This window comes from Mastigoproctus giganteus, chromosome 9, assembly GCF_048544385.1.
Source record: "Mastigoproctus giganteus isolate SK-2022 chromosome 9, ASM4854438v1, whole genome shotgun sequence".
Classification (NCBI taxonomy): Eukaryota; Metazoa; Arthropoda; class Arachnida; order Uropygi; family Thelyphonidae; genus Mastigoproctus; species Mastigoproctus giganteus.
This window is the reverse complement of record NC_143583.1, coordinates 143512269-143536073: the sequence shown is the minus strand read 5'-3', so window position 1 is coordinate 143536073 and position 23805 is coordinate 143512269. Positions and strand designations below refer to the sequence as shown.

The window sequence follows — 23805 nt, the reverse complement described above, 5'->3', positions numbered from 1 at the left end:
CAGGACATTAGTGAGGGGATTGGGTGTGAATGTGCCAATACATATCACACCATTCTGCTGTGATAAAAGGGTTATAAAAAATTATAACTAATAATAAACAGATATAATAAAGAAAAATAAAATTAAATATAAAGTAAAGAATTGCCAACAAAAGAAACCACATCTCCTACAATTCCTTATAATTAGTTTAATATCTTACAGTATTTATAAAATATATTAGAGATTACCTCAATTCAGCTTCGTAAGATGACTTCAATGCAACACTCTCCAAATATAACCGACTAAAATCTAATTAACACACTTAAAATAATTTTAATGTATTCCTCATTCATAGTCCATGAATGATCTGACACCCCAGGATTGCAGATGAAGGCCCAACTCGACCCCGAAACATATCAAACCCCCAATGGAACCCCGAATGACAGAAGACATTATGTCAAATACATTATAGCATAAGAATAAATTTTGATAATAAAATTTTATAAAACTTGAAAATGAGATGAAACTAATTTATGAATGATTTCCGTCCCTAAATTAGTTTCATCTCATTCACATGGTTTCTTAAAAAATTTTATTATCGAAATTTATTCTTATGCTATAATGTATTTGACATGTCTTCTGTCACCCGGGGTTCCATATGTTTCAGGGTCGAATTGGGGCCTTCATCTGTGATCCCGGGGTGTCGGATCATTCATGGACTATGAGTGAGGAATACATTAAAATTATTTTAAATGTGTTAATTAGATTTTAGTCAGTTATATTTGGAGTGTAGCACTGAAGTCATCCTACGAAGCTGAATCGAGGTAATCTCATATGTTTTCTAAATACAGTAGAACGTTGACTATCCGGAATAATTTGAAAGGCTGACCTTTCTTCTTTTTTTTTTTTTATTGATGGAAGTACGGTAAGTGATCACGTTCGAAAATTGAATTTTGATTATAATAAGTGAAAGATCAAGTTTACTACCCATTTATAACAGATTGTACAAACAAAAAGCCCAATAAACTGAAGACTGCAAATTGTTTTATGGTTGTGACCTCTAGAATTCTATGTGATCTTAAAAAATGTGCTTTAGAAAAATATCACAGAGACTACTGGGTTTTCTTGGAAACCATGAGTGAATTTCAGATTAGTTTAGCTCCAGATTTGGTAAGAATAATATTGGCCCAAAACTGTGCGATTTATTATTTTTCTCAATTTTTTACGGAAAAATTTGTTTTGTTTGTTATTTTTTTGTTTGTTGTAAAATTTAAAACAGTAAAAATGATAAGCAATTAATAACAAAGAACACGACATGCACAAGTTGCAACAAACACAATATACGTTCAAGTGAGATCCGGAGTAATGAGTTTCTGAAAATTTATTTATGTTTTTTATATGATTGAATATTTCATGGAAGGGCAAACACATTTCACTATAATAACCTGCAGAATTCCAGCTATCAGTATTACAGCAAATGCAAGAAGATCGAGTTTACTACCCGTTTAATAATTACATTACACTAACAGAAAACTCCAACAAAATGGAAAGTGCAAATTGTTTTTATTGTTTTATGATAGTGACCTCCAGAAATATCACAAAGGCGATAATGACTAGCGGGTCAACAGCGGGGATTCACAAAAAGGAATATTATTTAAACATAAGATAGCTTATCATACCTTTTTGTAGGAAATTACCTACAAAAAAGGAATGGAAATGTTGAAAATTATATCCAACATAATAGCAGGGTTTTCCCAGCACAAAAGACTGAAAAATACCATGTTATGCAAGATTTCCTGCATTTCTCAAACCTTGTTAGAGTGAAACTGTATTATATAAGTACCGTGTTGTGCATGGATTGTTGCAATTTATCAATCATGTTAAAGCAAAACCGTGTTGTAGAAGTACCATGTTATATGGTGGCTGCTTGTAATTACAAGTGCGCTGAAGATTTTACAGTGTATAATTTTTATACACCATAAAATCTTAATCTCTTCTTAGATTTTCTTTGGACAACAAAACAGAATGCAATAGTAATGCACCTGTGACAATTTGGAATCATAAATAATCATAGTATTATATAGAATGAGTATCTTTTGCAATTGTCATATAAAAATTATTGTAACTGCAATATTTAATAATAATATACAAAGTACATACCATCTGTTTTAAAGAATATTTATCATCATCTGGAAAATAACAAACTCTCTTTCCACTAGAATCATGAGTCTGAACCTATCAATGATATAAAATTAGAGGTTTGGTACTTTACTGGAAAGCATTTTGAAGAAAATTTTTTATATAGCAGTGTTAGATTCTGACATATCTAAGGAAAAAAAAATTTTCTAACATCTAAAAGAGGGGAAAAAATGCTACTATAATAAAGAAATCAAAGCAATGGCATTCAATTTTTTTTTAGTTGCATTAGTATATGCATAATATTCCTTTTATCTTCACCATGTCCATCTGTTTGTCCATCCATCTGCAATTAATAACTCAATGATGAATGAATTTTCATGAAATTTTATATTTGGGCCTCTGAAAAAGATCTGTCAAGCCATCCAAAATTTCATTAAAATTAAACCAATAAGATATTCAACAATTATTATTTATTTTTCCATATATCCACATGTAATAATTCCACTCCCAGTGGATGGATTTTTGTGAAATTTTATATTGGGGCCTTTTAGAAAGATTTGTACAGACATTCCAAATTTCATTAAAATCAAATGAATACAAATCTGACAGTTATTATTTCTTTGTTTGCACATCCATGTGTAATAATTCGGCTCCAAGTAGATCGATTTTCATGAAATTTTAAACTTGGACTTTTAACAACATCTATTATTTTTTTGATGTGAAAACATCTATGGCTACCATCTTTTTGGACTGAAGTAAAACCAATCAATAATGAAATTTTCTTATGGAAATGATGCAAATGACGTCACTTCTTACTCAGTCACTAATGTTGATTTGGTGGAGTAAGTAGCAAGTGTCAGAATAAAACGCTATATCCTTCATGCTAAGAGACAGAAATGATGAAAATAACATGACTACCTAAATGACGCTAACTCAGTCACTAAAGTTGATTGGTTGAGTAAGTAGCGGGTAGTAATATATTGCAAGAATAAAAGCTTTTAAAGCCACAGAAGAAGCCTCTTCAACAAAAGAACAGGGTTCATAAACAAAGAATGAAAAAAAATGCAGAGTTTAATGAAATCTGCTTCTCAAGATTTTGATCAATATCAACCTTCTAAATATCATAAGTAAGTAATGGGTGTGAGCATAAAACGTTACATCATTCATAACTTCAGTTTTAGCTGTTTGATTAAACCATTTAAAAAATTAAACGGTTTTGATTTAAGAATTTAAGAATAAAACAATCACTTCAACAAACAACAATCACATCTTGCAGTAGCTTTTGGTTATGACGTCATACTATTATACAAATGGATTTCGCTAATTACTGAATTGTAAAAATACCAAATTTAATTTCAGTTAACAACCTATAAGAATATTTTGAAGATGGCTAAAACTACAGCTGAGCGAAATCAAGAGAATTATACAAGAATAAAAGCTTCAAAGCTACCAAAGAAGCCTCCCATGTCAACAAAAGAACAAGTTCAAAAACACAGATAACAAAAAAAATGCAGAGTTTAATAAAATCTACTTCTCAAGATTTTGATCAACATCAACTTCTATATTGACTTCGCATCAAGAAGCTGGACAGTCAACATCACGAAATTATATTCATGAACTTCCTGAAGATTTCGATCCAGAAGATTTGAGTTCAAATGAATTACCTGAGGATCTTCAATTGATTCCTGAACTGGCTAGACAGAGAATACTGCAACAACCAGCTTCGATTGCATCATCCAAAAAGAAACAAAATCATATTTCAGCTCAACCACCTTTTGTAGACCCTCCACAAGTTTCAACAGTAGTCGAGCATGAAATAATTTACAAGAACACTGAACATGACTAACTCCTATAAAGAATTTGAACAATTTCTGAAAAATACAATTGGAGCTGTTTGTGATATCTGATCGATTATGGTATGAAAATTATATAAAATTGTGCATTCGAGAAAATTATTATTACTATTCAGTTTATTGTTTAAGTTCACCCCCTGTACATAGAATTATAAAAAACATATTTAGATTTATAAAAACATAATTAGAAAAACATACACATTAAAAGGACAATTAACATTGTTTGATTTTCATGAAATTTTATATTTGGGCCTCTGAAAAAGATCTGTCAAGCCATCCAAAATTTGGATGGCTTGACAAAATTTGGATGGCACTTGACTTGAGTTGGCATAGTATAAGTACACATATTTACAAGAGGGAGATAACTTAGGTTTCAACATATATACACTGCTTCTATTAGCACATGCAGAGGCCTGAAAAGCAAGGTGCCATAGATCTCAAGGCCTGCTGGGGATCTTCATGGAAGAAGGGAATACATTAGCTGTGTTATAATCATTAAGAGTAAAATAAGATGCATGTATACTTGTTTGTACACTAATTCTAGGACCACAGTAAATAAATTTAATGAATCTGAAGTACTGGTCATGTTATCAAAGACACAGTGGGGATATTGGAGATGTGGTATCACGTGGATGCAGAATTTAAATGCGGGGAGTACAATCAAGACAGGAGGGAAGGGGGGTTCATGTTCTTAGTTAACAAGCCCATAAAATCTAAGGCTGAGCATCCAATTGATATGGGTAGCCATTGCAATGTGAAGCCAATTTGGTATGACATAAGCATAGAGAAATCAAAATGAGTAAGAGTGTGTTATAGGCCTAATGACTGTGATGAATATAATGAGCAATTGTACAAAGTAGTAAACCAAAATGTCTTATAACTAGGGATTTTAACTTTTCAGATGACTAGAACTTGTGTGTACAGCTATAGTTTGAAGATTACAAAGCTAAATTTATCCATCTGTCATGGCCATTTCAAAAACCAGACATAACATAAATTGCACAGAACATTTGTGGTAATTTCTGAAATAGTGCCTATGATGTGTAGGTTTCTATTACTATCGACCTATGTGAATTGGAAACTTTATTTGTGGATAAATAGGGCCAGATTCCAGTAATGCTGTCTGTAACAGTATTCACCTTTGTTGCACAGGTGGTCCAATGCCACACTGACTGATTTTTCATGTTTACATTATTGTGTCTACTGTATATATATTAGACACTGGGAGCTACTATTAGAGTTAGACAATTCTACTAGTATAAATGCCTTTAATGCTAATAAAATATAGATTCACAGGAGTAACTTTTTTTTCTGAATTTATAATACCATGATCAATATGCCATGACAAATATATCATTACAGAGAGAGAGAGAGAGAGAGAGAGAGAGGAGAGAGAGAGAGAGAGAGAGAGAGAGAGAGAGAGAGAGAGAAGAGAGAGAGAGAGAGAGAGAGAGAGAGAGAGATGTCATATTTGGGTATGCAGGGTCATCTACAGTGGCAGCCACAATAACAATGATTGAGATAATTGCTCCTATTACTCCTTGTTATAAACTCATGTAAAATGAATATAATTTTATTGATAAAAAATAAATTAAATAAAAACTACTTATACAAGGGGATAACCACCTCCTTATCCCTGCTAGCAAATTATTGTATATCATTGACAATACCACATGGCCTGCTCTGGCAGCCTGTCTGCACTGCTAAGAAAACTTCATATCTGACTCCACAATTACCCCCAGCTCTCTTTTCATTCTCCACTACCCCTGAGTGTAACACCACACAGTTAATACATGTCTCTGGGGTTACTGCTACCCATATGCAGTACTTTGCATTTGTCAATGTTAAACTTCAGTTCGCCACTTCTCAGCCCTTCTGCCAAACGTTTCCAGATCCTGTTACAACAACATACTGTCATTACTGTTATTAACAACCTTGTCAACCTTTGTATCATCTGCAAACTTCGACATTAAACTTGATATAACTTCATCTATATCATTGGTAAACATACAAAACAACAATGAGCCGAACACAGAGCCCTGGGGGACACCACTAATAACATTAGTTCATGATGAGCAGAGTCAATTGATACCACTCTCTGTCTTCTCCCACTCAACCATGCCTTTATAACATAGCAGAAATTTGCCCTTAAAGCCATACTGCTGCAGTTTGTACAGTTGTCTTCCATGTGCAAAAATATCAAAAGCTTTCCTGAAATCCAAGTATATGATATCAAAATTATTTTTTGCTTCCAGTTCCTTTTGTGACTACATTATAGTATCCAATCAAATTGGTCACACAAGACTTCCCTTAACAAACCCATGCTGTGTCTGAATAATTACTGCAGTCTTGTCTAGATGATCCTGCAATGCTTCTTTAACCAGTGACTCCATTATTTTCCCTGGAACAGAAGTCAAACTAACAGGTCTGTAATTACTCATGTCACCCTTTGATCCTCCTTTGTGAATTGGAGATACATTTGCAGATTCCCAGTCCATGGGGACTTCCCGAGTCCAAAGATGCTCTCATAATTATGGCTAAGGGTCTGCTTACTTTCTTTGCCACTTCCTTTAGTATAGCTGGATAGATCACATCCACACCAGGTGCCTTTCTTAGATTTAACTCCAACAATTTCTCCTCCACTTTGCTCTTAGTTATTACAAAATCATTTAACTCTCTGTTAGTTTGATAAATGTCTGGCCTTCCCCCTCCCTAAATAACTGCTCATGTGTGAATGCAGATGCAAAATACTCATTTAGTTTGGCAGCTATCTTTAGAATGATCATCTACAGTCAAAACACTGATATCAAGTGGACCAATGTGATTCATCCCTGTCCTTTTAGAGTTTGTATAACTAAAGAAATCTTTGCTGTTTTTCTTTGCATCCTTTGCCTGCCTAACTTCCTTTGTGACTTGATTACAGACCAGCTTATATCTACCATATCTATTATAATATATAGACCTCAGGAGCATTTTTCTTCTCTTTATCCCCCCTTAACATCTGACATCCATTTGGGCCTAAACCTAGAACAGTATTTCTCAGTTGGAACAAAAAGCCTAGGAGCTTTCAAGATTACTTCCTTGAATGATTCCCATTTAAAATTTGCTGTTGGTAACATCATCAGTTGGTCTCACTGTATAGAATACATACAGTCGTGCAGCCAGGAGATGATGCTTTAGTTTCAGTTAAACAATACATTAATGTGCAAATATATGCCAGCTTTTCTTGCTGGCATATATTTGCAAAAGTTGGATGTAACAGTCTACCACGTCAAGGTTACTTAAAGAAACATAAGACCAGAGAAGTCAAAAGAAACTCTCAAACCAGACTGGAATGAAAAAGTACTACAGCACAGGACAGAATCTGAAGCATCTATGCTTCCATGGTTGTCATGAAAGTTCTAGAGACTTAAATACCATACAGAAGAAACATACTGGGGTAAATGCCAATGACAGAACTGTCTGACGAAGACTTGTGATGAGTGGTCCGAAAGCACATCAACCTCGTAAGAAGCTTTTTACAACGTTGATGTGCTTAAAAAATGACTAACCTTGACTAAGGAATATGCTAAATGAACAAATGGGCAACAGGAAATTAATATTTTCTAATGAATCCAAATTTGGTTTGGGGAGGAGTGTTATGGGACAGAAAACTGCTGCATAAAAACCATAAAACAAGATAACATTTGTGGGGATACACACAAGAACTCTTGAGGTATGTGCAAGCATTACTTTGACCACTATTATTAGATAAAGTGTATCTATATTACCCTCGCCCCTCCCCAAACTAGCAGTTTCCCTGAGCCTTTAAGGTATTCTCAATAATGCTGGCAAAGACCCTTGCACCACCTTTGTTTAAATGTATATACCATCCCTACAAAACAGATTCCTTCTACCTACAAGTGCAGGCCAAGCTGATAAAAATTTCCCCCCAAGCCTTGCTGAGTCTTTAAGTCTTGAGTTAATCCATATGACTTTCAGTGTATAATCTCTCCTATCATGCCTGGGCAGAATTGCAGACACATAGACATTCTGACCTAACTCGCAGAATTTCTTCAGCATGGTCCTATATTTGTCTAAAAATTCGTTCAGATCTTATGTGCTTAATATCATTAGTTTCCACACAAATAATAATATTCTCTTTACCCCCCTTAAAATCTGACTGTCTGTTGGTGACATCATTAATTGCTCTCTTGGCAGACTTGGTTCTAGTCCACCTATCTTTATTACAAAAAATATATCCCGTTTCCTTAACAATGGAGTCTCCAAATAGAACTAATTCCTTCTGAACCAGAGCAGTTTTCACTTGGGTTTTCTGGTCTGGGGACTGAATCAGGAGTGCATCACTTGGTAGGTTATTAGAGACCTCAATCCTTGATGAGCTACCACTTGAATTTTTCTCAATGGCAAGCACCCGTTTTTTTCAGTGACTCAAATTGTTTTAGCAATGCACCAAATTTTAAATATTAGATCGGTACATTCCATACAATGGTTTGTTGGTTTGTTATTTGGTTTTTAGGAGCATTAGCAACTAAGGCCATATTACTCCGGGGATATGCAGTGGTCATTCCCTGACCTTTCCGCAACCTCCGTATTTGGTAGTCACGGGCACGAACCCCGGTCTAATCAAGAAGCATGTGCTATGCACTGCTGCTCCTGCCCACCTGGCTACGGAGGCACCCCATACAATGGTGACAAGGAAAGAAGCACCAAGTGAGCTAAGATTATCCACTAGATCAACATTGGAATACATGCCACAGGTTCTGCAAAGGATGAAATCATGACTCACCCAGAAATTGCCATCGGCTATTTCTGTATGAGTCATGATACCCTCTGATGAAATATTCAAGGTGGACCTTGTTACAACCACTGTTAAATTTACTAAATATATATATATATATATATATTTATAATAGTATAAAAATTAAATTTACAAAATATTACAGGAAGAAAAAAAAACTCATATCAAAATAAACTTGACAATATATTAAATAAATTATTTAAAAGCAATTATCTAACCTTTAATCCTAATCTAATCCTCTCCAATCACTATGCTCTCCCTGAACTTGAAAATACATCTGCTCACTATGAATGCCAATCAACAAATAATTAGTCTCTGATTCTCCCCGCCCCCATAGCAGCCACCATATTTTAAAAAGGAATATTTAGAATTTTAACAAATCATGCACAAGTCTATTCATTATTAAATACCTCTGAAGTTCCCATAATTAAAGGAATTCATCATCATACAAAGTAGTAGAATTATAATATATTATTAGTAACAATTACCTTCTGTCTTTTTCCACATTTAGAAGGCACTTGTCCTGATCCAGACAGAGAACTACGTAATTTTGTGCTATCCATGGCAGTTAATATCAAAACTTCTTCTCTGTGACCTGTCTGTTGATCCTTCATTTGTTCATAACCTTCCTTAGCTTTTCTTGCAGCTTCCAACTTTAACTTAAGTCTGGATGCTAGTTCATCATTTCCAAGCAGTTCAGCTTTCAAAAGTTTAGCTCCCAATTCATTCATTTCTTTGTCTGTTAGCAAAGAATCAGAGAACTCTGATATTTGCTTTTGGTGACCAGCTACTTTTTCGGAATCATTCTTAGCTAAAGCAAAATTTAAAAAAATACAAAAATATAAAAAAAAAGGAAGAGAGAAAAATTTTCAAAAAAATCTAACCTCAACTTATACAATTTATATATACACATACACACGCACACACAGTAAATTAAGTGAGTGGAGAAAGCAGGTGTTATTACTACCAGCACAACCATACAGACAAACAGATGATAACTTTCCAGATACTGACTGTAACTTGAGAGTTGGTCACTCACACAATAGTAAGATTTTTGTGGATTTATTGGATCACTGTTTTCTACACCAGCACATTAGAGAGGCAACGAGACAAAGTAATACTCTTGATCTGATTACAGTGCTTAGATCACAGTTCTTCATTCATTAAGAATCTGCAAATAAAATAATCACTAGGTGGCAGCAATCATAGTGTACTGACGTGAGAGTTACATAAAGATGTAACTATGTCAATGGCAAAGAGAAGGGAAGGGCTTTTGGTTTTGTAAAGGTGACTACAGTGGTCTGAGACAGTTTTCTAATTCTATTCAGTGGGACTAAGTGATGTGATGTTACCAAAAGCAAATTCTAAATGAGAAGCATTCAGGGAAGTACCCATAGATGCTACTAGGCTTTTTTAATACCAATTATGAGATACAGTATTCAAGGCTTAGACCTAAATGGATGTCAGCTGAACTGATAAAATTTGTGGCAAAGAAGAAAATCACACGGGAGATATATATAAATTATCAGGTGATACAGAGGCCTACAATAGATATAAACTAGTCTTGAAATGAGTGACAAAGGAGATAGGCAAACTAATGCACATTACAAGAAATCTCTTGCAAAAATCCCCTTCCTTCTTATTGCTTACATAAGTAAAGACTTCTTTACTTATGCAAACAATAGAAGGGGATGAATCACATTGGTTCACTAGATACGAATGGTGTAACCATTGATGATCCTGCTCAGGTTGCTGACAAATTGAATAGATATTTTGCATCTATATTCACATATAAGAAATATTTTAGGAACAGGGATGCCAAAAGATTCAAATTCTGGGAAGCTGAATGACTGTGATAATTGAACTAATAAGGTAACGTACAAGTTAGTGCAAATGCATCATATTAGTACACAGCTAAACTCTAAATTAGCAAATTTTTTGGAAAGACGGCATCATTTAAGTTATATCTCATATTGTGAATATTTCACAACAAGTTGCCATGATATTGCAATATTTCGAATAAGTAATGCTTCACCAAAGAAGACTGTTGTTATTTATTCTCATCGGATACCACCACCACTCAGACGGCACCATTTCAGGGCCATTTGGCCCTAGTGATGTAATGATGGCAAAACGGTTATGAAGTATAACTCCACAATGAGACATACCTGATAGTGTATAAGATGAATTAAGACTAATATGCATTAAGGGCTTATGCCTCAAGCTGCAAGAGAATTAGACTATGCACAAGTTAGTGCAAATGCATCATATAAGTACACAGCTAAACTCTAAATTAGCAAATTTTTTGCAAAGGCGGCATCGTTTAAGTTATCCGCTGAGAATAAGTAACAACAGTCTTCTCCTTTGGTGAAGCGTTACTTATTCGAAGTAGTGCAATATCATTGTGAAGGTATTCACAATATGAGATAAAACTTAAATGATGCCGCCTTTGCAAAAAATTTGCTAATTTAGAGTTTAGCTGTGTACTAATATGATGCATTTGCACTAACTTGTACATAGTCTAATTCTCTTGCTTGTTTGTTATTTATTGTTATTTGGTTTTTAGGAGCATTAGCAACTAAGGCCATATTGCTCCGGGATATGCGGTGGTCATTCCTTGACCTTTCCGCATACTCCGTATTTGGTGGTGACGGGCTCGAACCCCTAATTCTCTTGCAGCCTGAGGCATAAGCCCTTAACGCATCTTAGCTAATAAGGTAATTAAGTGGAGGAGAAATTGTTGAACCTAAACATAAAAAAGGAGGCTGCAAAAAAGGTAAGCAAGCCTTTAACCATGACAATGACAGCATATCTGGATTCAGGGGGAGGTCCTTATGGATCGGAGATGTACAAATGTACCCTCAATTCAGAAAGGATGATCAAGGGGTGAAATGTGTTAAATAAAAACACATCTTGATAAAATAAAATAAAACTTTAAATAAAACAGCAATACAATATAAAGTGTTTTAATTAGGATAGTGCAATACCAAGGCAACTCATGGTGAAAATGCCTCCACAACGAGATCCATAACCACCACTGATCACCATGTACAATAACATGGCCACCACATACAATAATATATACAGTAGAACTCGGATAAGAAGTTTTCCGAGGGACTGGAGGTTTAGAACTTCTTAGAAGGGAAAATGACCTAAGAGTATGAAATATTAACTACACAAATAGAAATCAAAAAATACACATACATAAGTTAAAAATGATTTTTAAGTACTATTTCAGAATTTATAAACATTTTACTCTGCCTATGGGAAACATTTTTAATCTGAGGATTTCTAATTGCTTAATATTGTGTTCATTAAACTCATTACCAAATACTCACACCTTAGAAGGTAACTCACACCCTTCTAGCCATTGGCTGCTCCAGGGGTGTCTCCTCAACAGAGAAATAAATTTATAATAATAATAATAATTACCAAGTTGGAAGTGAGCTCCTTTGGAGTTTCAACATACCTGAAAAAGTTATAATTAAATAAGACAGAGCAACAATTCACTAAGTAATTATTTCTGTTTCAGAAAAATGAGAACTTAACAGCAAATGCTTCATGTGGTCAATGCTATTCAATTATGGATATCAATGAAAACAATTGCAATATGTCACTTCCAGTATATTAAAATGTTTATACTGAAAAGGTTTTAGCGGCGAAATCCTCAGACTACTGAAAATTCACAAATCGAACAAGGTATCGTTTTTGTGATATCTGATATTGTGAATCATGGGCACTAGCAGGATATTCTGCAAGGTGGTGTATAGTAAAGTGTAAAGTGTGTTTGGGGTCAAACGGCACCAGGGGTTTCCCCCATCTCCGCGTAGTTTACATTGTCGTGTGATACAGTATGCTGTAAAGGCCAGAGATTTAAAAGTGTATGAATATTGTACATGAGTAGTGTTGTGTTGTGTACCGTTGTTCTTCTGGCCATTTAGCCTCCAGGCCTCTGCTGAGGCCAAGGTGGTGTATTAGGTATTAGGTATTAGGTATGTTCGGGGTCTGACGGCACCTGGGATTTCTCCCATCTCCGCGTATGTTCTCTGTATCGGACAAGCCAGAGATTTAAAAGTGTGTGGGATATGTACTGTGTAGTTTGTTGTGCCCATTGTTCGTCCGGCCTGTTAGCCGCCGGGCCCCTAGTGAGACCCGACGTTACCAATACCTGCCACAGGGAGGCCGGCCGGGTGTTACCAATATTTGTACTCTGGCTGGTCTTGCCACTTACTTTCCTGGGATTTTAGTGGCTAGGACCAAGGAAAAAAAAAAAAAAATCGAGGTTGATATTAGTGATACTTTACAAGTTAGTATTAATAGTGCGCGACGTGGGGCTGTGCGGTGAGAGTGAGTTTTAAAAACCAAATAGGTTCGGGCAAGAATTTTGATGTTCTCTTTTGATTTTGACATGTAGGGCTAAACGCTGTGCAAGACAAAAGTTTGGGGGGAGGATGAAGACTGGGGAGAAGAAATTGGAAATAAGGGGCCGACAGAGTAGATGGCCCCTACAGGTAGTGAGGCATGCCCGTGCCCCACCAGAGTGAAAAAATTGGGGAGGCAAGGAGAGGCAAGCCTCTCCTCCCCAGGAGTTTGGAAAGAAAGATCCGCTCAAGAGAGTGCGGATTTGGGTCGCCAATAGGCTGTTCCGGCGGGAGAGTGCCACCGTATGTCGTCTCCATCAGTTTGCAGGCCCTAAAAAACTGGCCGTTGAGTCTCATCTAGGTGGGACACTAATAGGGGGTTAAATCTGGATGTCATCCTTCCAGACTGCATGTGGTCTGGGGCTTATTTTCTGGTCATTATCTTGGGGTCATAATCAAGTCTACTGGCTGTCATTATGGGGTTTTATCCCTTCCGTGATGTTTGCTAGTCCTTACACTACCTTTTGTCATTATGTAGTGGGTCTATGCTGCAAGGTCTTGGGGCAGTGTCCCTTTGTTCTGATGTCACGACTATTTAAAGGTGTTTTTTCGCTTCTATTGGCGGTAATCATGACTCTTGTAGTTCGACAATCTATTGTCACTTGTCTTTTCCTAGTGCATTTTGTAGTCAGTCCAAGGTCTGTATAGTCGGTTCCTCTGTGTCGTCTCGCTGCTATTTGCAGTTTTGTTTTGTCTCATTCCGTTAAGGTCTTCTGTATATGGCGGCTAGTGTTTGGCGCCTGCTAAATAATCCCTGGGCAAAATCAGTTAAGGCTAAATATTCCTCTTGTGTATCTAGTAGATGTGACTCAAGATCCCTCGGTAGATAGTGAACTCTAGTTATTAGTCTGCATTTAAGGTCTTCGTATTGGACACACTCAAACATAATGTGCACCCAGCTTTCTTGTTCCCCGCAAGTACAACGCGGATCCTCCACTATTCCCAATGCTGTAAGCTTTGCATTGAAAGCCCCATGACCCGTAAGGAGGTAGGTCGTGTAAAGTCCGGGTTGCAGCCAGGTTGGAAGAATGGGGTATACTCTGTCTACGTCCGGGATGAACTTTTTGGTGATGTTCCCTTTTGTTGTGTTTGTCCAGCGGTATTGCCAGGTTTCTTTTAGGTATTTCTGCAGCCTGTTCTTTTCAGCCTTGTGGGTTGCATTGTTATCCACTGTGTAGTCTTGGTGGGTGCAAGGCATTCCTTTGGTTATATAATAGGCTATTCCAGTACGTATGATGTCCAGGTCAAGGGGAAGGGCTCCGGCCAAGACCTGTAGGGCAACAGTGCTAGTGGTGCTACAGGCTCTGGTAATGGTTAACAGGATAGTTCTATGGATTGAGTCGATTATGCGTCTATTTACGGCGGTTGATGCCTTGTGATACCAAACCGCAGAGGCGTATGTTATAGCTGGTAGGAATGTCGTTTTATAATATAAGGAGAGCACGCGACGTTTAAGTCCCCAGTCACGACGAACCACACGTGCTAACAGTGCAGAGTACTTCCTTATCTTTGTTCTTAAATGTGTGAGATGCTGCTTGAAGGAAAGATTACAATCTAATATCACCCCCAGGTACTTAAGCTGGCTTTGGAGTTTCACTGTGGTGTTGTTCACCTTTATTTGAGGTGGCCTGTGCAGGTCAAGGGAGCCTTTCAGTAAGATTGAGGATTTTTAGGCAGTGTAAGATGGTCCAGTCCTGTAGTATCCTGATGGCATGGTTTGCTTTTACCTCCAACTGGGTTCTATTGTCGGCAGCAATTTTCAAGATTAAGTCGTCGGCAAAAGCTTGGGTTTGGACGTCACCAAGGTCCATGGCCAGGAACTCATCCAAGACAATGTTCCACAACAGCGGCCCCAGGACAGAACCCTGGGGGCAACCCCTGCAGACACGGCGGTTTACCCTACCATAGGGTGCCACGACACTAATACTCCTGCCGGTAAGGTAAGACTTGATAGTGAGATACAAATTGCAGGGAAGGTTGGCCCGCCTTAGCCTTGCCAGGACACTTGGCCACCAAATGGTGTCGAAAGCCCCGGCAAAATCTATGGAGATGATTAGGTAGTATTTACTGTTGCAACTGGCCACACCGTGCAGCAGATGTCTAAGTGCCTCTACTGTCGAAGACTCAGGCTTAAAGCCGAACTGGGTAGACATGTGCAGTTCAGCACTCTTGTAATGTGTGTCAATTCGGGCATATAGCATTCTCTCAAATAGTTTGCTGATCACTGGTAGCAAAGCTATCGGTCTGTAAGTGGTTGGCTGTTGTGGAGGCTTCGTGGGTGTTTTTGGGATCAGCTTCAGTCCCGCAGTCTTCCAGTTTCTTGGGAAGATGCCTTGATGCAAACAGTTGTTAAACAGATTTAGAAGGAGTTCGGGGGTCAGATCCGTTACTTTTTTGACAATTTCCGGTTCGAGATAATCGAGGCCTGGGCACTTATTATTTCTTACGTGATTTGCCGCGGATTTGATGTCATCTAGCGTGAACGGTGGTTCACGGGAGTCAGTGGTGTATATGTCATTTTCTTGGCATATTCTATGCTGTTCAGGTGAAGTAGGCATGGCAGTCTCCGGGAAAATAGTGCCCAGAATATTTGTGATTGACTGTTGCCATGTGGTGGTTTGGCTCCCCTGTGGTGTCAATGTGGTAGAAATAACTTCCCCCCCTGGGGAGTTTGTTTGTGATTATCCTATAGACTACCCCCCATGGCTCATTATTTTCTGTTATGCCTGCCAAGTTTTCCCAGGCTCTTTGTTTGCTCTTGTTTATCGCATCCGTATATCTGTTTCTTGCTTCTCTATAGTGCTCCTTTAGTATCTGGACCTCAGCAGCAGGCCATGTGCGTCTTGCCCGTTGAAAGAGTTTTCTTCTTCTCATGGTCTCCCTTCTGAGTTGCTGGATCTCGTGAGTCCACCACGGGACTGCTCCCGGTTTGGGATTTCTCCTCTTCATTGATGCTTCACTCGCCGCAAGTATTATTTGCGTTACCCTCTTTTGATTCTCGTCTGGATCCCCATTCTGGTTTGTTGTTTCCAGGTGTAGGGCTGCAGCGGGCATTAAAACCTCTCTGAACCTTTCCCAGTTTGCCCAGCGGATGGCGAAGCGATTTAGTGTTTGTTTAGGTATCAGTAGCCTGTTTAATGATCTTCTGATTTGGCAGGTAATCACCCTGTGGTCGGAAGTTGTCCACGAGTCTCTGACGATCCAATCATCAACGTAACCTGCAAGGTTTCTCGTGGACAATGTGACATCAATAGTCGCCTCCCACAGGGTATTACAAAATGTAGGCATCTGGTGTGGTCTGTTCAGGATAGTGAACCGGGAGTTCGAGAGAAAGTCCTCTAAAATCTGTCCATTTCTGGTACCTCTCCTGTCTGGGGTCAGACTGTGCCAGGCTGGTGAGCGGCAGTTTACATCTGCCCCAATTATGATCCTTTGATCAGGGAGCATGTCGGTCAAGGCCTGCAAGTACCTGGTGATGGGTGCGATGTCCTCGCCCGGCCTGCTGTAAAGGGCCACAGCATAGATTTGGCCCAATGGCGTTAAGATGTGGGCACACGCCACCCAGGGTGCACAAATCTGTGTTACTTTAGTCACAGTATAATTGGGATTGCGCATGTGGGAATAAATTCTTTGTTCAATAATTTTTTTGAATTACATGCAATATTTTAATTAAGTCAAGTTTGGCTGATTTGTGTGTACAGCCGAACTAAAGTTTTGTGATCGGTGGGAGAAAGTACTTGTATTTGAAAGAACAAATTTGTATTGTTTTAATGTTTTAATAAATTAATGAAAATATTAAAAATTGTGTATTACTTTGAAATCCAAAGCTGGTGCACCACTTTGCACCATGCTGCCATGCCCATGTTGTGAATCCCTTCACAATGAGTTGTCCTGATATCGAACTACCTAGAATAAGCAACACTTCGACACTGGATTCTGGAATAGGCAACACTTCACCAGTTGATCGACGAAGCATTGCTTACTGGAAGTAGTGCAATATCAGGGTAACTCGCTGTGAAGGCATTCACGAAATGAGATATGTCAAATGACCTACTTCAGTGATTTACTATGAACTAAAATGATGCTTGGCACTAACTTGTTCGATTACCAAAATGTTTATATTGTTTAATATTTTTAAATATAAGAATAAATAATTTCTATATTTAAAAACGTATTAAGTGGGAAAATATCATTATAATAATGTACTATGTATTCCTTATTAAGAACTTTTTATGCGGGAAAATTTTTACTGGGAAACTTCTTATGCAGGAAAATAATACATTACAATATATAGAGGTGAAACTGGGACTTAAGAAACCAAACCTAGTACAGGGGAAAACTTCTTATGCGGGAATTTCTTATCAGGTGTGTGTGTGTGTATAATCAAGAATAATGATATAGAGAAGCTATATGATATGAGGGGGGGGGAATTGTTTGAAATTAGATAAGTCTGAATTACAGTAACATAACTTATGGATCAGGGACACTGCTATAGCAAAACGTACCCTACAGCCATAATGTGTATATGTATATATAAAAATATTTTAAGTAAAAAATATTGTGGGTAGAATGTGTTAAAGAGCTTTATGTATAGAATTAAAACTAATGAATATGTCGTATACCCTGGGAGCGATATATGTTGTGAAAGAAGGGGGGGGGGGGGAAATGAACCGGAAAATAAAACAATAAGAATTGCAAAAATTGAAAAAAATACCAAAAACTTTTTTTGAAAAAGCGACCAAGGTGAAAATAACATTGCAGTGTCTTTCATAATTTTTGTGTCATCATCAGAGGTCATCCACCGAAATCATGAAAAAGACAGCAATGCGCTTACTTCTGTTTCCGACATGTTCTGTATGCATAGGTTCACGTGTGAAATAGCCACGTGGTATTTTACAAATTTAGATTTAAAAATTTTACAAATTTTGAATTTAAATTTGGAATGCGCAAAAAATTAAGTTAATGTGCTAATAAAAGTGTTGCATACAGATCATGGATGCCCTTACAGAAGTAAGTGAAACGCTATGAAAATGAAAAAGCCAAAAGTAAGGAAAATCGGTATAGACAGGGACTTACCGTTACTAGCAGAACTGACCAAAAGACTGAGTTAGCGGGTCACCAGTATATAACCCGCTAACTCAGTCTTTTGGTCAGTTCTGTTAGTAACGCTAAGTCCCTGTCTATACCGATTTTCCTTACTTCTGGCTTTACGTTTTTCATTTTCATAGCGCTTCACTTACTTCTTTAAGGGCATCCATGATCTGTATGCAACATAATTTTTTGCGCATTCCAAATTTAAATTCAAAATTTGTAAAATTTTAAAATCTAAATTTGTAAAATACCACGTGGCTATTTCACACGTGAACCTATGCATACAGAACATGTCGGAAACAGAAGTAAGCGCATTGCTGTCTTTTTCATGATTTCGGTGGATGACCTCTGATGATGACACAAAAATTATGAAAGACACTGCAATGTTATTTTCACCTTGGTCGCTTTTTCAAAAAAAGTTTTTGGTATTTTTTTTCAATTTTTGCAATTCTTTTCTATTTTTGAAATTCTTATTGTTTTATTTTCCGGTTCATTCCCCCCCTCCTCCTCCTTTCACAACATATATCCCTCCCAGGGTAGCTCTTTAACACGTTCACCTACAATATTTTATACTTAAAAAAAAAAAAAATATATATATATATATATATATATATGGTATAAAGTGGTATAAATGAGAGTAGTAATGGCACTTATGTGATTAACAGCGTGGGTGGCTTTAAATGTACAGAAATGAGATATTGAAAATATTTAAGTGCTAAGCAGCTTAATAAGAGGATAAAGTAAAATATAAAATTGTGAATTTTAAACTTAAGTATATGTAAAGATGGCAGGTTGCGATGTTCATTCTGCAGGATTCTAACCTAAATGAAATAAAGAAAAAGGAGAGTGGAAAGATAAGAAAGGAGAAATTTAGAAAGATTAAAGAAGGGTGGGGGGAACACACATATAAGCATTATAAGATAAATTATACCTGCACTAAGTAATCATTGAAATCTAACCAATCCATCCATAATGGACTACATCACATAATTAGCATTAGCAGAGGCACATGATGCAAGAAAGCAAGCTTATGCAGCATCAGCAAAAAAAAAAAAAAAAAAACACTTCCACTTCACCCATCCTTTCATTGGAAATACCTGACCAACTGAGTCGGCCGACCGGGCTAGCCGAGTGGGTAAAGTACCTGCCCGGCAACCCAAAGGTCGCGGGTTCGATTCCCGCCTCGGGCTTGGATCAAAGTACTGCAAAAACCTTGGGAGGTGCAATATGGCCACAGAAGCCGATGCGCCAACAACTACCAAATCAAAAAAAAAAAAAAAAAAAAAAACCAACTGAGTCTTAAGTGTATTCAGGCTATCAACTTCCACAACAACGGGTGGAAGTCTGTCCACCAACCAACTACCCGCTGACTAAAGGCAAATTTCCGCACATCTATCCTACATCTGTCTTTCCTCAATTTGAATTTATGCCCTCTCAGGTGATTATTCTGAGCAAGAGGAAGAATCCCAACAGCATTGAGCATGCTCAAACCATTCAACACTTTATACACCACTATCAGATCACCTCATCGGTGCCTAGTCTCCAGACACTGTAATTTGCAAAACTTAAGCCTTTCGTCGTAAGAGCAACCCTTTGTTCCATTCATATTTGCTGTCCTCGTTCCAGCAGCTCTACATCCTTCTTGAAATGAGACCTCCAGACCTGTATACAGTACTCAAGGTGTGGCCTGACCATTGCCATATACAAGAAAATAATCACCTCCTTATCCCTGCTAGAAAAATTCCTGTATATCATTGACAAGACACCATGAGCTACTCTTGCAGCCCGTCTGCACAGCTCAGAGAAATTCATATCTGCCTGCACAACCATCCCCAAGTCCCTTTCATTCTCTACCACTGTCAGTGTAGTACCACAGAGTTTATACGTTGCTCTGGGGTTGCTGTTTCCCATATGTAGTACTTTACATTTGTCAATGTTAAACTTCATTTGTTACCTCTCAGCCCATCTGCTCAACCTTTCCAGATTCTGTTGCAGCAGCATAGCATCAGTAGTATCCTTAACAACCGTGCCAACCGTCTGCAAACATGGACATTAAGCTTGATATACCATCATCAATATTATTTTTAAATACAGAAAACAATAATGGACCCAACATTGAACCCTGAGGGACTCCAATAACAACATTAGTCCATGATGAACAGTGTCCGTTGATTACCACTCTCTGTCTTCTCCCCCTCAACCACCCCTTTATCCATAGCAGCAATTTGCCCCCAATGCCACACTGCTCCAATTTGTGCAGCAGTCTTCCATGTGCAACAGTATCAAAAGCCTTTCTAAGATCCAAATATATAATATCAAAGTTATTCCCTGCATCCAGTTCTTTTGTCACTGCATCATAGTATCCAATCAAATTGGTCAGGCAAGACTTTCCCTTAACAAAACCATGCTGTGTCCGAACTATAACTGAAGTCTCGTCTAGATCATACTATAGTGCTTCTTTAACCAGTGCCTCCATTAATTTTCCTGGAACAGAAGTTAAACTCACAGGTCTATAATTACTTGTGTCAGCCTTTGATCCTCCTTTGTGAATTGGGGTCACATTGCACATCTTCAGTCTATGGGTACCTCCCCTGAATCCAAGGAAGCTCTCATAATTATGGCTAAGGGTTTACTTACTTCCTTTGCTGCCTCCTTTAATATAACTGGATAGATCCCATCCACCCCAGGTGCCTTTCTTGTGTTTATCTTCAACACTTTTTCCTCCACTTTACTCTGAGTTATTACAAGATTCTCTAGCTTACTGCCAGAGTTGAATACACCTCTGGCATTCCCCTCCCTGAATAACTCCTCACGTGCGAATGTAGATGCAAAATATTCATTTAGTTTCTTAGCTACCTGAGCAGGATCATCAACAGTTGAACCATCGATATCAAGGGGACCAATCTGATTCATCCTCTTTCTTCTAGAGTTTACATAAGTAAAGAACTCTTTACTGTTTTTCTTTGGATCCTTTGCCAAAGATTTCTCGTAATCTTCCTTTGCCTGCCTAACCTCCTTTTGGTTACAGATCAACTTATATCTATCATAGGCTTCTGTGTCACATGTTAATTTATATGTATCCCATGCATTTTTCTTCTCTGCCATATGTCTCATTAGTTCATCTGATATCCATTTAAACCTAAACCTTGAACAATATTTCTTAGTTGGTATGTAAAGCCTAGTAGCTTGCAAGATAAGTTCTTTGAATGCTTCCCATTTTGAATTTGCTGTTGGTAACATCATCAGTTGGTCCCACTGTATAGAATTTAAATACTGTCTCAGACTATTGTAGTCGCCTTTATGAAAGCAAAAACCCTTTCCATTACCCCCTGATGGTAGTTACCTCTTTGTGTAAATCCCATTTCAGCACACTGTGATCACTGCCACCTAGTGGTTTCTTTTTCTGCAGATTCTTAATGCATGAAGTATCACTACTGATAATCAAATCAAGAGTATTACTCCCTCTAGTTGCCTCCTGAACCTGCTGATGTAGAAAACAATCATCCAATAAATCCACAAAAGCCTTGCTAGTGTGCGAGTGACCAATCCACAAATTCCAGTCAATATCTGGGAAATTAAAATCCCCATTATAATTGATTTACTCTCATTTACTGGCCCACTCTATTTCCCTGTACAGTTTCTTATTATACTCATCAGAGTCCTTAATCATATAGCACACTCCTACTCTCAATTTTGATCTACCAATGCTTATGTCACACCAAACTGACTTTCACTGTTTTGACTCGACACTGCACTGTCCGCGATGTCGACTGGCTTCACTTCCTTGGATTCTGTGTTTCTTAACTAATAGCATAACCCCTCCTCCCTTCCTGTCCTGTCTGTACACATTGTACTCTCCAAATTCCAGTTCTGCATTCCTTATATCTGTGTGACACCACGTCTCTGATATCCAAACAATATCTGCCTTTGATGCTTTGAGCAATACCTCAAATTCATCAAATTTATTTAATTAGCAGTATAAAAATCTGAACAGCTTCATATGCTAAAGCAGTGGTAATTTGCATCTGGTCATGCAAGTCAAAGCAATAAAGTAGTAGTAGTTATGGGGAACATAATAAAGATATCATGGAGTTTCAAGGGGGCGTGATTGCGGGAGCTCATTCATTGGGTGCTTCCATATCGTATGTGGCGATGTCTTTCTGTTACTCACAGCCCACTGTGGTTAAGGTGTACAAAGAATGGTGTCACACCACTTCCTGCTGACAGAACTGTAAATGATCACGGTAAGTAAAGGATCCAGCATGTTGTATGGCCTCAATGTCAGGTCACTGTGCGACAGCTGACATCAAAATACAATATGGGGAATGCACGAACAATATCGCAAATGACAATGCACTGCACAGTCAGATGTATGGGGTTCCATAGCACAACACAAGAGACACCCTTTTCTCACTTCTGATCATCGTTGTCAGCGAATACTGTAGCATCTACAACATGCTGGTTGGACTCTGGAGGACTGGAAATGAGTGTGCTAGTTGGATGAGTCCAAATATTTAGCGCAACATGTCAATGGATGCTTTCATGTGTGGCACAGGCAACACAAGTCCATGAACCCATTATGCATGGTGCCCACTATCCAGGCAAGTGGCAGGCAAATTTGGAGTCCAATCAATGGGTGATATCTTCACTGTGTTCCTCGAATCACTTGTGCACAGTGCTGGCCCGATGACGAGGCATATTATCATCTTGGAAAATATTGTCCATCTTCAAATTTGCATTCCTTCAATCCAACTGAATGCCTGTGGGATGTTTTGGAACAAGGAGTGATGTGTATGGACTGCAACTGTCATCTATTCTGACAGTGTGAAAAGCCTTGCAGGCAGCATGGCTACAGATCTCTATAAACTAGTGGAGTCAATGCTTAGGCAAATGGAGGCTATTATCAATGTGAACAGTGGCCACTGAATTATGCCCAACATGGTGTAAGGCATAATTCAGTGATTACTCAAGTGTACATTGCCTGCTTGATTTAATCATGCAAACTTCCACAATCCCATTGTTATAATATAACGTTATCATTACATGCACACTAGCCTAACTGTAGGGAATGTGTAGTTTAAGTCTATCACATGGTGAAACAGAAGGGGGGAGGGAGGGGGGGGAGAGAGAGAGAGAGAGAGCTTTATGAACAGCATTGTCTGAATATATGTAATTATTTCAAGTAGCTATGACTCAGCCAAAAGTTGTTGAATGTCAAAAGGATTAGTCAGATTAATGACATCAGTTAAATTAATACCAATGAAGGAAAGTAGGAGGATCAAAGCTAAATCTAAATATATTTGCTTACTTAGAATGTTTAATATGATTTTAAATGACAATGGAACTAAGTTAAACGTTCTTAAATAATATGATTTCCTACAGATGGAAATTTGAATCCAATAGTATGATTTAATTAGCAGACCAACCTTAATATCAAACTATGTTTTGCAACAATCAAAATGAAGTCAGATGTATTCATAACAGTAAAGCTAAATATATAGTACAGTTCATTCCGGTTATT

At 37.7% G+C, this 23805-nt stretch overlaps 1 protein-coding gene across 4 annotated transcripts in view; it reads right to left on the bottom strand.

Moving 5' to 3' along the window:
- Nucleotides 1-23805, bottom strand: part of LOC150080786 (pre-mRNA splicing factor cwf19l2) — a 315168-nt gene that overhangs the window by 207192 nt on the left and 84171 nt on the right. For all 4 annotated transcript variants that reach the window (XM_090381845.1, XM_090381844.1, XM_090381843.1 and 1 more), the window contains exons 7-8: nt 9261-9583; nt 2140-2214 (exon numbers count right to left, since the gene is read on the bottom strand). In XM_090381845.1, the coding sequence (XP_090237971.1) occupies nt 2140-2214; nt 9261-9583 (398 nt within the window). The remainder of the gene's footprint in view (nt 1-2139; nt 2215-9260; nt 9584-23805) is intronic.